The 14971-nt window shown below is 55.1% G+C and overlaps 2 protein-coding genes across 2 annotated transcripts; both read right to left on the bottom strand.

Moving 5' to 3' along the window:
- Positions 1 to 1171: 1171 nt before the first annotated feature.
- Positions 1172 to 5081, bottom strand: LOC119711974 (triggering receptor expressed on myeloid cells 2-like). Its single transcript, XM_038162756.1, has 4 exons — positions 4673 to 5081; positions 2584 to 2925; positions 1972 to 2026; positions 1172 to 1852 (listed from the first exon to the last, which is right to left on the bottom strand). The coding sequence occupies exons 1-4, from the start codon at positions 4710 to 4712 to the stop codon at positions 1639 to 1641; spliced, it is 651 nt and encodes a 216-aa protein (XP_038018684.1). The 5' UTR covers positions 4713 to 5081; the 3' UTR covers positions 1172 to 1638.
- Positions 5082 to 6539: 1458 nt separating this feature from the next.
- Positions 6540 to 12472, bottom strand: LOC119711973 (polymeric immunoglobulin receptor-like). Its single transcript, XM_038162754.1, has 8 exons — positions 12310 to 12472; positions 11005 to 11343; positions 10404 to 10691; positions 9434 to 9760; positions 8726 to 8789; positions 7838 to 7953; positions 7466 to 7515; positions 6540 to 7013 (listed from the first exon to the last, which is right to left on the bottom strand). Exons 1-8 carry the CDS (start codon positions 12356 to 12358, stop codon positions 6813 to 6815), a joined length of 1434 nt encoding a protein of 477 aa, XP_038018682.1. The 5' UTR covers positions 12359 to 12472; the 3' UTR covers positions 6540 to 6812.
- Between the last annotated feature and the right edge of the window lie 2499 nt (positions 12473 to 14971).

Genomic DNA, 14971 nt, shown 5'->3' with positions numbered 1-14971 from the left:
TGTATTTGGGTTTAAAGCTCCCTGCTATCTAAAAAAAATAGAGTAATTTGGAAAAGCAAATGCACCACAGCTTTCCTCTGGGTTTGCCCGCCAAGGTGCTGTGCTGTTAGAAAAGTGCAGTTATTTCCCAGGGGAATTGTGCATCCAGGTCTTTCTTCTCCCTCACCCCATCACCACCCTCAGCAGCTGGGTACAAACCGAGCTGGGTGGTTTTAAGTGAAGTGGTTTTGGCTTGCGGATATCGGCCTTGCTTCATCTACAGCTGCAAATATTTCCTCCTTGCCTCATGAAATTGGGGAAGAGCAGAGGAGAAGTGTGGTAAAAGGGAATGTGAGCTCTAATGAGACTTTGATCAGAGTTACCTTGAATCTGGGACAGCGTTTTGCACCAAACACAGCGTTGGAGTTTCCTGTTGGCTCTCACAGGATGGCAGCACTGAGGGACAGGGAGTTCCTTTTTTTTTTTTTTGTCTTTTGCAAAAAACCCCAAAAAGTTCTGATGAACCTCGAGTTGTGATTCATCAGGGGGGAAGACAGGAAAAAACAACCCCCATGGAGCACAGGAACAGAGCCAATGTCAGCACAGAGGGAACGGGGCAAGGGAAGGACAGAACCAGCCCCAGAAATATTTCTGTCCCAAACCCATTTGGTTTTGATTAATATAATCCTACCAAATTACATTCATGGTTTTTTGATGGTAAGCAGTAAGTTATTGATTAATTTATTTTTATTTCCTTGGAGATATTTTTATTTTGGATGGCAAATTCCTCTCTGTGGATGCAGTCATACAGCAAGTCACTGTCCGGACTAGAAGACAGCAACCAACACAGATTTTCTTCCCCAAAGTTGCTGATTTAGGACTGAGAACCTCACAGTGGTGAGAGGGAAAGACCTTGGAAGGACAAAGGTTGCCAGATGTCCGACTGTGAATTTCAATTTCCGGACAAAACACAGAACTACTCTAAAAATGAGAACCAAAAGTGTAATTAAAATAAGCAAATTTCAGTCATTGCTTCTGTGGGCAATGAGAGGTTGGGCTCTGAGCTGCTGTTCCTGCACAGAGCTGGCTCTGAGTGTTCCTGGATGTTCTAAACACTCCAGGGGGCTCCAAGCATCACCTCTGCTCTGGGACACGACTGTCACCTGGTGTCCTGCAGGAATCCACACCAAGCCAGAGAATCAGCTGGATTTTATTTAGTTTTGCACGGAAAAAGAAATGTGAGGTTCACAAAGTCCCTTCAGAGAGGAGAAGCCGGCTCTTAGATGCAAGGAGACCACATCCCTGTCCTGGTGTGTCCTGTAGTTCCTTAGGCCTTTCCACAGGGATTTTCTCCAAGCATCCCCACTGTCCAAAGCAGCTTTTGGGAGCTGCTCTTCCTCACCTTGGAAAGACAGAATCTGCCACCTGAGGTGACAGGAAGTTGATGGGTGTCAGTTCAGACCGTGATGGAACGGTCCTGGGAATGATGTCTGGAATAACTGCCTGGGGATGAGACGCCAAGGGGAAGAGGTGATGAAGAAGATAAGAACCTCCCCAGAGTAACAAATACTTCCAGACCTGTGTTTAGTAGTGATCCCTTTCTCATGGCAGGTGGCAAACCCCTGATTTGCCTTTCCCATGGATTCCTTTTGGCTTGGCTCACGCAGAGCTCTCCCAGGAGAGGCCGATTCCACCTTGTCCAAGGTCAGCAGGGAGCGGGAGCACCTGCTGCTCACCCAGGCCTGGGCTCTGCCCTTTCTCCCTGCTCTTCCTGCTGTGGGCAACAGCACCGACCAGCACAGCCACCATGAACTTGGCCACCAGGAATCCAGCCAGGATGTAGAAAACAGTGAAATCCACATCAGGAGGGGACCTGTGGGGAACCAGAAGCACAACCATGAAGGGAATGGTCCAACCTTGAAAAAATCTCTTGTAGTGCTGCCTCAGTCCTAGGAAGATTAGAGATCTCAGCACGAGGAGTTTTGGGCTCACCTGGAAATGCTCTGCACAGCTCTGGGCTCCTCTGGCACGGGGGTCACCAGGTCAGCTGCTGATGGAAACACAACAGTTTAGTCTGCAGATGTTTCTGGGTGATGTTCAGCTGGGCAGGTAACCCAGGTGAGACGGGGCACAGGGAGCAGTGTGACGTGTCAGATACCCTCTAACAGTGAGGTCACGCTGCTGAAAATCAGGAATAAAAAAAGGCAGTGAAACACCCAACCTCCTTAGAGCGAGACAAAAGTAGATATTGACTCAAGTGGGCCCTTGGCAGCTGCAGAGACCCATGAAATTCCAATAGGAACCTGTGAAATTCCAATAGGAACCTGTGAAATTCCAATAGGAACCTGTGAAATTCCAATAGGAACCTGTGAAATTCCAATAAGAACCCATGAAATTCCAATAGGAACCTGTGAAATTCCAATAGGAACCTGTGAAATTCCAAAAGGAACATGTGAAATTCCAATAGGAACCCATGAAATTCCAATAGGAATCTGTGAAATTCCAATAGGAACCTGTGAAATTCCAGTAGGAACCTGAGACATTCCAATAGGAACCCCTGAAATTCCATGAGGAACCCTCCAAACTCGGAGCCCCAGGACGTACCTGCCAGCACTTCCACCTGCACCTTCCTCAGGCTCTTTGTCTGGCCCAGGAAATCCGTTCTGCACTGGTACAGCCCCGCGTCCTCCTTGCGGAGGCGCCTCATGGTGACGGTCAGGAGCCCGGCGCGGGCGTCGTCGCTGATGGACGTGGTGCCCCTCCTGTTCCTGGGGAAGGGCAGCCACGCGGGCGGGGCGCTCACCACGTGCTGGCACCGGCTCTGGTCCAGCTGCCTGCACCAGCTCTTCTCCCGCCACCACTGCCGCGGGTCGTAGGAGCAGTTGACAGAAATGGTGTCCCCTTCCATGGCGGCCACCACGGTGACGTTCTCTGCAGCACAGGATGCTACGAGGGACAGAGGGATGGAGGGAGGGGTGAGCCAAGGCTCTTCCAGGTCTATCGCTCATTGTGGGGATGCTGAACATCATTGTCATCCTCTAGGGATGTCACCTGTAGGGCTGTCACCCATAGGGATGTCACCTGTAGGGGTGTCACCTATGGGGCTGTCACCTGTAGAGCTGCCACTTGTGGAACTGTCACCCTTAGGGCGTCACCTGTAGTGCTGTCACCTGTAGGGCTGTCACCCACAGGATGTCACCTGAAGGACTGTCATTTATGGGGCTGTCACCCACAGGGCTATCACCTGTAGAGGGCTGTCACCCTCAGGGCTGTCACCTGGAGGATGTCACCTGTCCACTCTCCCCATGACCAACCCAGGGTACTCAGATCTCGGCTCAGATATTCTGGATTTGTCCCAGTGACACCTCCAAACCAGTGCCCTGCTCACTGGTTCCTTCTGAATCCCAGTCCCAGTTATCAAATCCAGTTTAACTTTTTTTTCCCCACCCTATATTTTAATATCTTACTAATTTTAACCATGTCTTTGTTTGCTTGACTTTTTTTTACTGTCTTGGTTCCTCATTTCTAATTTCCATTCCTCTTTGTGACAGGCAGAGGGGACAGTCTGAGCTATTAATACTTCCAGAGAGAAGTGCAGCGTGGTATTTGTAAAAAAATCTCTATTTCCAGTGAAAAAAAGTCACAGGCAAATGCTTCTGCGAGACCATAAGTAATGATAAAACAAAAGTAAATGTAAAAATAGGCTCTTGTGAGAACTTTGTGCTGGCTGAGCCTTTTAATAACACTTCTTACAATAATTTCAACAATTCTAAGTGAATTGTAAACTAAAAATGATGAAGTTCTTTCAGCTTGACTAGAAGAAGACCTAAAATGGATCTGTGCCCTGCAATCCAACACCTACAGGGCTTTATCCTGATGTGTTGCTCCACTTGCTTGTTCCAGTCAGAGTTTACCTCATGGAATATCCAGTCCAGTCCTGTTCAATCCCTCCAAAACTCTATAGCATCTCCTATTTCCCCTTCCTTCCTCCAACTCTGCCTTTTTAGTCCCAGAATTCCCACAGCACTGCAAAACGTCTCTCCAACAGAATCATTGAAAGATTCCCTGATGTCCCTCTGGAAAATGTCGTGTCATTCTCTTTTCAACCCATTCTGCTGACAGATCATAAACTGTTGATGCTCCTCCTCCCTTCTCGGGTGCCGCTGGGCAAAGTACAGTGAACTTCTCCCAAACTCATCCCAATTTTTGGGACAGGTTCCTGTGCTCCCACAGCCCGAGTCTGTTTCCTTTCCTTGCACTGCTGTGAGGAGCTGGGATCCCCAAAGCGCTGCAGAGAGCTGGGCCCTGCACCTCATTTCAGATGGACATTCCTTCCCAAGCTGGAGAACCCAGGTGTCTGGGACTTCAGAGCTGTGCCCTTCACTGGGTTTCGTTTCCCTCCCCCTGAGGCCCACCTGTGATCATTTGCATCTATGTAAATCCCATTTGCTCATGCAAACAACCCAGGATTTTGCAATTTCACATTGCACACGGGACTTCTCTCATTGGTGGTTCCTGTTCTGACTCAAAAGGATCCCTGTGAGGAAATCTGGGAGCACTGGGATCACCTTTTGATGGGTGGCCCTTTGCTAAATAAAGGGAAACCTCTGAGGATGGAGCCTTCAGACAGAGACAAAGCTTTGCCCCAGTCCTTCCCCCTTTACCTGACCCTAAAGCCACGTGCGGTTCTTACCTGACAGGAAGACCAAGGTGAGGTGCAGGAGCTTCTCCATGGGGCTGAGCAGAGAAGGAACAGGAGAGGAGCTGGAGAGGAGCGAGCTGGCTCAGCCCAGGGGCAGCTCCTCTCCCCCTCCTTGCTGGGCCGGAAGGAAGGAGCACAGGAACTTGGCATCTTTTTCATCCTACACATTGAGCAACTCTCCAGGGACAGGCATTGCTCTCGTGGGCTGGAAAATTCAGGCATCAGCACTGCCCAGTCCCAGCCACAGCTCAGGCAGCCTGGAAGGGAGCAGCACGTGGTGGCCTGAAGCCACAGGCTGAGTGTCTGCTCCCACTGGAGCAGGATTTCATGGAATCAGGGAAGCACAGAATGGTTTGGGTTGGAGAGACCTAAAAGCTCATCCAGCTCCATCCCTGCCATGGCAGGGACACCTTCCACTGTCCCAGGCTGCTCCAAGCCCTGTCCAACCTGGCCTTGGGCACTTCCAGGGATCCAGGGGCAGCCACAGCTGCTCTGAGCACCCTGTGCCAGAACCTGCCCACCCTGCCAGGGAAAAATTCCTTCCCAAAATCCCTGTGGTAGTGGGAAGCCATCCCCTTGTGCTGGCACTCCAAGCACGATGGTGATAAATGATGATAAATTATTTACAGGAGCTGTGCATGGGGGGAATTTCTGGAAAGCTAAAAGGGAGGCTCTCCTGGTAGCTCTGGCAGCATCCTGAGGGTGGAGGAGGACAAGGACATCATCCCCTGGGTTTTCAGGAGAAAGAAGATCCTGTGCATGGAGCAGCCTTGTCTGAAATCCAACCACACACAGCAGAGCAGGGGCACTGCTCTGGGAGAAGCTGTGGGTGCTTTAAACAAGCCCAGTACCCACCTGTGTTCTGTGCCTGGCACAAAGGGCACAGGATCTCTGAGCCAGCCAACGCCACAGGGCTGGAGGGGCTCAGGAATGCAGCCACAGATCCCCCAGAATATCAGCAGACTGATGGGGGTGGGCTGCTGGCTTTTAATTTTTGAGGTGATTTATTTACTTGGAGATCTTCCGTGGAAGTAGAAATGGACCCTGACTTTGAAACTGGTGGGGTGCTAAACCTGCAGGCCTGGCCATTCCTAAATGTGCCTTTCCTCGAGTTAGTGGTTAAGAAAATGGTCCCTCACAGTGACCAGAAATTCTCTGTCAGGTGACTGATTGCAGCTTTTGTTCCTTCTCGTTCCAGTGAGCACAAATCTGGATTCTCTTCAAGAATCTTCCCAAAAATGCCTCTCTTCCACTCCACTGTTTTTTGCTATTACTCTTCCACAGCTTGACCCAGTGCAACTGCACGAAGAGCAAATTGTTAGGGGAATGTTGGGCTGAATGAACCATTTCCAGAACCATTTTCTTTTTCTTTCTGTCAGGTCAACTCTGAAAATCTCAAAAAATTTCCATCAGCCTCCCTGCTGCAGCCCTGGCAAGAGAAGCCTGGTGGATGTGACCAGCCTGGGAATGAGGGCTGGTTCAGGCCTCTTGGGTCTGTCACCTCCAGCAGGGCTTGGGGCAGGGAAATCAGGAGCCAGAGCTCCTGGAGAAATGGAACTGAGCCCCATAAACTCATTTCATGTTGCTCCCCACATGACTGTTAAATCAGATGTGTCATTTGGAGCGTTTCCAGCAGAGACAGGGAAGTGCAGGAGCTGGTTCTGCTTATTCTTGGAATCCAGCACTCAGACCCCCAGCCCATTCCACGAAACGTGAACCCAGCCACAGCAAGGTTTGAGCTCGATGCCTGCAGCACTGGAATGAGTTGGCTTGGCCACAGTAGCTGAATTCTTGGGATCGGGGCAGGTTTTGTAGTGGGACTGGAATATCCCACCCAGCCACGTCCACACTGCTCCTTTTCACAAGGCCAGGCCTCCACACCTGCCTCTCCAAGATTCTGCACTTTAATGGAATTGGAAAAGCAGAGGTACAAGAGATCCTGGGAATTCCCCCACAGCTCTGCCTGACCCGAGACAACCTGCCACAAGCGTGGCAAAACCTCTGCCTGGCCCCAAAACAGGAGGGAGGGCTGAAAATGCTCAGGCAACACCACACACACCTCCTACTCCTCATTCCCACTCTGTGTTCCAGTTCCTTCCTCCCGTTTCTGGCTTGTTTGGGATTCTGTGCTTCATTCCCTGCCGGTCCTTGGGGACGGGTTGAAGGCGATGACGGCGTACTCCACGTGCCGGGGGCTCCTGGCAGCCTGACTCGGTTCCACGTTGCAGTAAAGAGGATCCTCGGGGTTTGGGTGGGATTTCACATCCAGGTTGATGTATGCTGACCCTTTGCTGTCATCCTGAGAACTTTCCCTCCTCCCGGTGCTGCCAGGCTGGGAAAAGAAAGGGAAAACACTCGTTAGCATGAGTCAGGGCCAGGCCACGGCTGCTGCCAGGAGAAGGAGATTTTCCCACAAGGAAAGGAGAAGCTGTGTCAAATTTTATTTCTGGTCGTGACAGAGGTGAAGGAACAGAGAACTCTTTTCTTCACCACCTCTCCTGGATACAGGTGGAGCCTCATGCTCTGACCCTGCTTGCCACACCTTGAGTCTCTTCTCAGGGAATTTGCTCCACTGGGTTTGTTCCTACTGGAGTTTCCTTGCATTAATTACCCCCCTTTCTCTCCAGCTAGGAATATCCCTGTCTCTGCTGCCATTAAATACCATTTCCCTCCTGTTTATGACCAAACTGAGCTCCAAGCCCCTCAGCAGGTGGGTCTGACAGCTCCTCCCAGACTGTTGGTCAGCAGTTTGGCACCGTGTGGGAAATGTTTCATTTTCCTTACCTGTGCTGTGCCTTCTGCTCTGTCACTGGTGTCCTGTGCTTCTCTGATACCTTTGGAATGAGGCAAAATCAGAGGGTTTAGATGTGGAGAAATCCATGAGAATCACTGCCTGGGGAGGTTTGGGAGGGCTGTGGCACTGCCCAGTGATGGGATGTGCCTCTGGGCCCGGGGAACACTTTGCTCTCTTTACTCCTCCTCGAAGGTGTTTGCACCCCCGTGCAGGCTCTGGAGGAGCCTGGGTTTGATTCATTCTGAGGGGAGGCAGGGAGGAGCCTGCCTTGAGGCCTCCCAGCCTGACCTCCCCAGGGCACTGAGCTCACCTGGGCTGCAGGGAGGGAAGGCCCTGCCCGGGACAATCCCAGCTCCACGTACCTGTCCTCAGCAGGAGCTTGTAGTACCTGACACCCAGGGCTATGGAGGTGAGGAGGGCCAGGAGCAGCAGGATGAGCAGCACCACGGACAGGATGACAAAGGTGTTCCCATTGCAGCTGGAGGAGAGGAAGGCAGTCACCAGCGTGGGATGGTTTACCAGCCCATCACCAAACAGGGACCAAAAGAGGGACAGGGACAGGTTTTATGTGCTCAGTTCAAGCTCTTGGAAGGAGGGTCTGGTTCTTCTGCAGGATCCTCCATCTATGAGCCTTGGTGAGTCCCTGCTGATTCAGAAGGGGAAAGAGGCACTAGGGACCTTCCCTGGTTCCTGATTCTTGATTTTTCTACTTGGCTGTATCTTCTGAGCTTTTCCTAAACCATTCTCCAGGCTTTAGAAACAAGCCCCTGTTCAGAGCTCCAAGCACAATTCCAGCTCTCTGGAGCAGGGATGATTCTGCTCTTAGGTGCTGCTGTAGCATCGATGACAGCAGATGTACAAAGGGAGAAAAATCCTTCACATTTAACTGGCAAATGGAATAACAGCGGTCAAGGACTGTCCCGTTGTTAAATACTCAGACAGGAGGGAGCAAAGTTGAGGCTGAGGGGCAGAATCTGGGGGTTCTGTTCATGTGAAGTACAGAAGAGAGAAGGATAAAGAAGCAGAGAGGCCCCTGCAGAAGGCTGTGACACGATTTTACCAATCTGCCTCTTCCTTTGGAATTAGGGTCAGGGCAGGAGCTGGAGGAGGAGAGGCCACCTTTGGTGAGGATCCTGTCATATCCAGTTCCTCTACAGGCAGGAGGCAGAGTGCCCAGGGCCTGCCTGCCCCAGGTAACCACAGGAGTAACTTGAGAGTGCTCAGGCTCAGAGATTCATCTTAGGCCTTACCTGTCACCCAAAAGAATTTCTTCACTTTGGCTTTCAGAGCCTGGAAAACCTCCCGGAGGCAGCGCTGCAATCACAGACACGAGGAGAGGAATGGTCACTGTGGGGCTGCTCTGCATTCAGCAGTGAAACCGCTGCCCCTGCTGCTCCCATGGCCAGGGCCTTGATCCCCTGAGCTTGTCCAGAGCATCCCAGAATCCCCCCTCATCATCTGCACTGCTTGTTCTTAGTGCTGCAAGAGCCAGGCTGCAGCCTGGTGCTGCTCTGCCATGACCAGGGCCCTCAGGGCCTTCCCTTACCATCAAAACATTGTCTGAAAGAGAACCCACAAGTCACAGATCTGTAAAATCCCAGTCTAAAGTTGTTCCCTTGACAACCCAACGGAAGGTCTTTGAAAGCCAAAGGATAAATCCCTCTAAAGGGGCTATAAAGTCACTCTAGAGAACTGACATCAAACACTGAGTGACAGAAACCCCTCTCAGGGCAGCTGAAGCTGCTCCCAGGCTAAGGAGGAGCAGCACAGCCCCGATGTGGATCTGTCCCATCCCTGCTGCTGCTCCACAGGGTGGTGGCCACGAGGAGATCCAAAGCTGTAGGGCTTGGGCAGGCAAACACAGGCAAGGTGGGAAGTGGGGTAAGCTGGGCAGCACAGGAGAGAGCAGGGCAGGGAGTCTGGAATCTACAGACGTGTCCTGACAGATCCAGACCCACCCTTGGAAACGTTGAGCGTGACCTCCTCCACGCGGACCAGACCGGAGCCGCCCTGGAGCGCGCACCAGTACACGCCCGAGTCCTGCACCTGCAGCTGCTCCATGGTGACAGTGACAATGCCCTGCCGGGTGTCATCCTGGATCCTGACACGCTTCCGAGCCGTGCTGTTTCCTGCTGGGGACTCTGGTCGGGTGGTGACCAGCACGTTACACATTTCCCCCTCTTCCTTTTTGCACCAGGCTTTGCTGACAGTCTCGTAGTCTGCGATCTTGTAGTGGCACTGGACAGAGACATTGCCTGACTCCTTGGCTGAGAGCTTCTGGGTCCCTGCAAAACACCCAGGACGTGTGCTGGGACCCCAAAGTGGGATCCCACAGCAGCACCCCCTCCCCAGCACTGCAATACCCTGGAGCTGCACCCACCTCCCCACATCCACCTCCCCTGAGCAGAAGGGGACTGCACCCAGATTCCCCACGCAGAGGTGTCATAAATTTGGGGGTCCTGTCCCCCTCCTGTGGTTTCCTCAGAGTGGGACACTCAGCCCATAGGGTCTGGGAGGGTTGGTGGCTGTGGGGTCAGAGCAAGAGCAGTGCCTGGCATGGGGAAGGGTCCCAGTGGGAACCAGTGCTGGAGCACCCAGTCTGGCCCTGTGGGAAGCACTTGGGATGAGCATCCCCCTCTGTGGGACCCACGGGAACCTCCCCCGAGCCTCTGCTGGGAGCAGACAGAGCATGAAGGGCCAGGCCTGAGCTTTGGCTCGAAGGTGCCAGGGATCAGCTGGCACTGTGTGTGCTGCAGGGACGGGCAGGGAGAGAGACCGGTGTCACCTGGCTGACACCTGCCCACATCCACACCTGGCTGCCAGGAGGGGCTCACTCCTGGGCAGTGAGAGCGCAGTAGGAACTCACTCTCGGAGCCTGAGTGCAGGAAGAACCCACCCCTGGACACGGAGAACATGGCAGGTACTCACTCTTGAACACAGAGAGCACGACCTCCATTTTCCGGGTGCGCTCCACGCCCTGTGCACACCAGTACACACCAGAGTCCCGGGCCTTCAGGTTCTTCATGGTGACAACGAGAGCTCCTTGAGCCTTATACTGCAATGACACTGTGCCTTGCAGGGATTTAATTTCACTCTGTTTTGAAGGCTGTGTTTGTTTCCTCACCGGGCCCGTGCAGTCTGCCTGCCCTCGGCACCAGGCATCACTCCCCGCTGGGCACTGCACTGTCAGGGTGTCCAGCTCCCACTGGAGCAGCTCTGTGAAACACCAAAGGTGGGCACTGCCCAGTCAGTGCTGGGCACAGGGGCACCTGGCACAGACCTCTCCCTCAGGAGAGCCCCTCCTCAGGGCAGGGGGGAGGTGGGGCAGGAGCTGGGAGCCTGCAGGGCCAGGCAGGTCTGTGGGGCTCCTTCTCTCCCTGTGTGGGAGGGAAAGCAGGGAGCGAGGCTGGGGAGGGGCTGGGGGGACCAGGGAAAGCTGCTCAGCTGTGGGGGAGAGCGGGTAGAGGAGGGGAAGGAGCGATGTTGCTTCCTGACAAGGCTTGGCTTTGGGTGGGATACAGGTACTCACCCTTGAAAACATTCAGTGAGATCGTCCTTAGCCGTGGATAGTCATAGTAAGATTTGTAAAGAGCACAGAAATATGTGCCTGAGTCCTCTGCCTTGAGGTCAGCCATGGTGACGGAAACAGTCTTAGTGGTGGGGTCATCCTTTATTTTAGTTCTCCCATCGTGGGACTGTTGGATGCTTTCAGAGTAAGTGCGCACTACTTCTTGACATTGTTTATTTCCCAGGGGGAGGCACCAGTATTTTGTGCGCTGGCGAGTAGTCTCCGGTGTATAAGGACACTGGATATACAGAGTGTCCCCTTCCCGTCGTCTCTGGGTTTCTGGGGTTTGGCCTTGGAGACCTGGAAGGATCAGATGTGGTGAGGGAGAGGGGAGCTGACCACAGAACCACAGAACCACAGAACCACAGAATCAACAGGGCTGGAAAAGACCTTTCAGCTCCCCAAGCCCAACCCATGTCCTAACACCACCCTGTCACCCAGACCATGGCACTCAGAACAGACCAGTCTGTTCTTGAGCACCTCCAGCGATGGTGACTCCACCAGCTCCCTGGGCAGCCCTTTCCAATGCCCCATCACCCTTTCTGTGAAGCTGCAGGGCTGCCCACAGCCCCTCGAGGCACACAGGGAAACTCTGCCTCCAACCCTCCCCCGTGGACCCTGGTGGCTGGAAGGACTCCAAAACCCCCAAATCCCTTCCCCATGCTGAATTCACCTGCCTGGAACTGGGAAGGGCAGCGTTGAGATTTGAGCTGGGGATTAAAGCCCACAGGGTGCTCGAGGTGCTGGGCCTTCAAGCCACGTGTGGCACAGTGTCTGCAGCTGTCCCCTCGTCCCTGCTCCTCCCTGCAGACAGATGGGGACCATCCCCTGCCCGCCCCACCCCGGGGCCAGGGGCTCTGTTTGGGACGGTGGGGAGGAGCAGAGGGAAGCAGGCAGGGCAGGGAAGCAGCTGTCCCCTGCCACACGCCCAGCCATGCCAGGGCTCCTGGCTGCGAGGCTCTGGGTGCCACGTGCTGGGAGCTCTGGGCTCTCTGTGGGGCTGCTGAGGGACTGGCACTGCCCTGGACACTGCCCTGACCCAGGACAGCCTCAGGGGAGCTGAGCAGGGCCAGCGTGGTGGGAAAGGCTGGATGGGAGAGGCTCTGCTCCCAGCACGGATCATCCTGGAGACCTGGAGGAGCCGGAGAACTGGGGCTGCCCTTCCCTGCCAGCTCAGAGCCCGGCTGGTGCTGGAGAGCTCCCGGGGCAGCAGGAAGTGGGGGAGGTTCTCCCTGTCCCCAGGGACACGCTGAGCCCTTCTCCTACCTGGGAAGCAGAGCAGCAGCAGGACCAGGGCTCTCAGCTCCATGGCCATCCTCAGGAACAGGGAAGGGGCATCACTGGGGGCTGCCCAGCGTGTCCTGTGCCAGCGTGGGTGCCCTTGGCCTCTCCTGCCTGGCAGTGACACAGCTGGGGGGGAAGTGCTGAGTTCTTGCCTCAAGCGGAAACACCTCCCGATGTTTTGTTACAAAATTAATATGACAGCAACCTCAGGGTGCTTTTGGGGAAGCGTCACAGCCTCTCCTGGCGCCAAAGGCTGTTGCTGCTCTCGCCTTGCTGGTGGCATTTGTTTTGTCACCCTTCTGTCCCCTCAGCCTGTGGTGTGGTCAACCCACCTGGCTCCTCTTCCTCCCCAGTTGGCAGGAGAGAAATGCTTCAGGGTTTGGTGTCGCACGAATTTCCTGTGATGGTGCAGCTGATTCTGCACCCAGGTGCTGTGCAGGCCGGGGCTCAGCCAGGGCTGGCAGAGGGAATGGGGAATGGCTTCTTTCCCTCCTTTGCCCCTGGGAGGAACTCTGCCAGCCCACACAAAGCCAGCGCTCCTGTGCAATCCTCCAGGCGAGGCCTGGAGCTGCTGTGGGGGTATCCCACAAGCACAGTCCCCTTTGGTGGCAGCTGCCCCAGCTCTGGGGGGCTCCCTCATGATCTCCCACACCCGGTTCTGTCCCAAACAGCTGCTTTGGGAAGCAGGAGCAGTGTCAGGTCTTATCTGCCTCTGGCCTTTCTCTGGGTGCTGTAAGCATGCCGGAGAAGGTCTGTGCTTTGCTCCGTGCTGCCACACTGGGAATCGAGTCCCTCATCAGCCCTGAGCCTTTCTGCCTCCCCTTCACCTCCCTGTGTCCTTCCCTGCCCTTGAAGAAGAGCAGGGAGCAGAGCAGGAGCTGCTGTGCCAGCACGGCGTCCCCTGGGCCGGTACCTGCCCCGCTCCAGCAGAGCAGCACACGCAGCCTCCACTGACACCCCGGCTGCAAAGAATTTCCAATTATATGAATAAGCAGCTTATTAACAATACGTTCTGGCTAATCATTTTGCGCTAGATATCTCTGCATTGTCTCGTCCCCAAATCCCTCTCTCATCAGGCGCTTGATGCGCGGTAACGAGAAGGGGGAACACGCTCGGGCTCCAGCGAACAAACCCCAGGAGTCTGCAATTAGCTCAGTTCCTGCAACTGGTTGCCTCCAAACTGAGCCAAGAGCTGCTCCTCAGCCCTTCCCAGGGTGTTTGCTGTGTCCGTGGAGGTCCTGCCCGAGGGGAGAGGCTCTGTGGGGCAGGACAGGTGGTGAGGAGATGCCCATCCAGGGCCTGGCATCTTGGAGCAGCAGGAATGTAATGGAGTCGGTCCTTTTGCTGCAGCTCTGGCAGAGGATCAATATGATTTTAATTATAGAATCACAGGGAAGAAGATGAATGCTGTCTCAGGAGGTCACTTCATCCAGCCCAGTGACACAGCAGGATCCGGCCTGTCCGTGGCATTTCTAAAGATCTCTTCAAGCAGTTGAGGTTGCAGCATTTTCCTGTTCCGGTGAGGCACCAGCCCCATCTGAACACTCCTCCCAGCTCTGCCTCTCCCTGCTCCCTGAAGCCTTGCTCCACTTTAACGCCTTTGTACCCACGGTGACCTCGGAGATCAGATCATTCCCACTCTCCACTCCTCCCCTCAGTCCTTGCACTCCAGACTGACTCCAGATGCTTGCATCCCAAATATTTTGATTTTTCTCTCCTCAGCTGTGCTCCTGACAACTCGGATCATTTTCCCCCTTTCTCTGAACTCTGTTATCAATCCACCTCTTCCCTGACTGTCTTCTTGGATTCCCCTAAGTTCCCTTGGAGCTCAAGGATGGCTCCATCCCCTTCCTGCTGCCTTCCCGGAAACCCTGGAACTTCAGCTGCCTGACTCTGGTTGCTGCCACACCCACAGAAGCTTCTCCGGGTCACACTTTTCTGAAAATGTCGGGGATTTGGGGTTTTGGGGGTTTTTTGGGGATTTTGGAGCAGAGGGCGCTGCAGTGGCGGAGCGGGGCCGCCAGGGGGCGGGGGAGGCTCAGGAATGAGCGCGGTGACACCCGCGAGTGCCCCGGGCCGGGGACAGCGCCGAGCCCAGGGCCACCCCAGGGCCACCCCCAGTGCCACCCCCAGTGCCACCCCAGTGCCACCTGGGACAGCACCGAGCCCCAGTGCCACCCCCGGTGCCACCCCCAGTGCCACCCCAGTGCCACCCGGGACAGCACCGAGCCCCAGTGCCACCCCCGGTGCCACCTGGGACAGCCCCGAGCCCTGGTGCCACCCCCGGTGCCACCCCCGGTGCCACCCGGGACAGCACCGAGCCCCAGGGACACCCCAGGGCCACCCCCAGTGCCACCCCCAGTGCCACCTGGGACAGCACTGAACCCCAGGGCCACCCCAGGGCCACCCCCAGGGCCACCCCCGGAGCCACCTGGGACAGCACCGAGCCCCAGGGCCACCCCCAGGGCCACCCCCAGGGCCACCCCGGGACAGCACCGAGCCCCAGTGCCACCCCCGGTGCCACCTGGGACAGCCCCGAGCCCTGGTGCCACCCCCGGTGCCACCCCCAGGGCCACCTGGGACAGCACCGAGCCCCAGTGCCACCACCAGGGCCACCCCCAGTGCCACCCCCAGGTGCCAACTG

This window comes from Motacilla alba, chromosome 26, assembly GCF_015832195.1.
Source record: "Motacilla alba alba isolate MOTALB_02 chromosome 26, Motacilla_alba_V1.0_pri, whole genome shotgun sequence".
Taxonomy (NCBI): domain Eukaryota; kingdom Metazoa; phylum Chordata; class Aves; order Passeriformes; family Motacillidae; genus Motacilla; species Motacilla alba.
Note: the sequence above shows the minus strand (reverse complement) of the source record. Positions and strands in the feature narration are given on the sequence as shown.

Bases quoted from the DNA above. Each gene is read 5' to 3' on its own strand.
- LOC119711974 (XM_038162756.1), bottom strand. From the start codon at position 4,712: ATGGAGAAGCTCCTGCACCTCACCTTGGTCTTCCTGTCAG. The intron at 2,027-2,583 runs GTACGTCCTGGG...TTCCATCAGCAG, and splicing joins GCAGGTGGAAGTGCTGGCAG to CTGACCTGGTGACCCCCGTG. The intron at 1,853-1,971 runs GTGAGCCCAAAA...GGTTCCCCACAG, and splicing joins GCTGTGCAGAGCATTTCCAG to GTCCCCTCCTGATGTGGATT.
- LOC119711973 (XM_038162754.1), bottom strand. From the start codon at position 12,358: ATGGCCATGGAGCTGAGAGCCCTGGTCCTGCTGCTGCTCTGCTTCCCA. The intron at 11,344-12,309 runs GTAGGAGAAGGG...TGATCCTTCCAG, and splicing joins GCTGCTGCTCTGCTTCCCAG to GTCTCCAAGGCCAAACCCCA. The intron at 8,790-9,433 runs GTGGGTCTGGAT...CTGTGATTGCAG, and splicing joins CACGCTCAACGTTTCCAAGG to CGCTGCCTCCGGGAGGTTTT.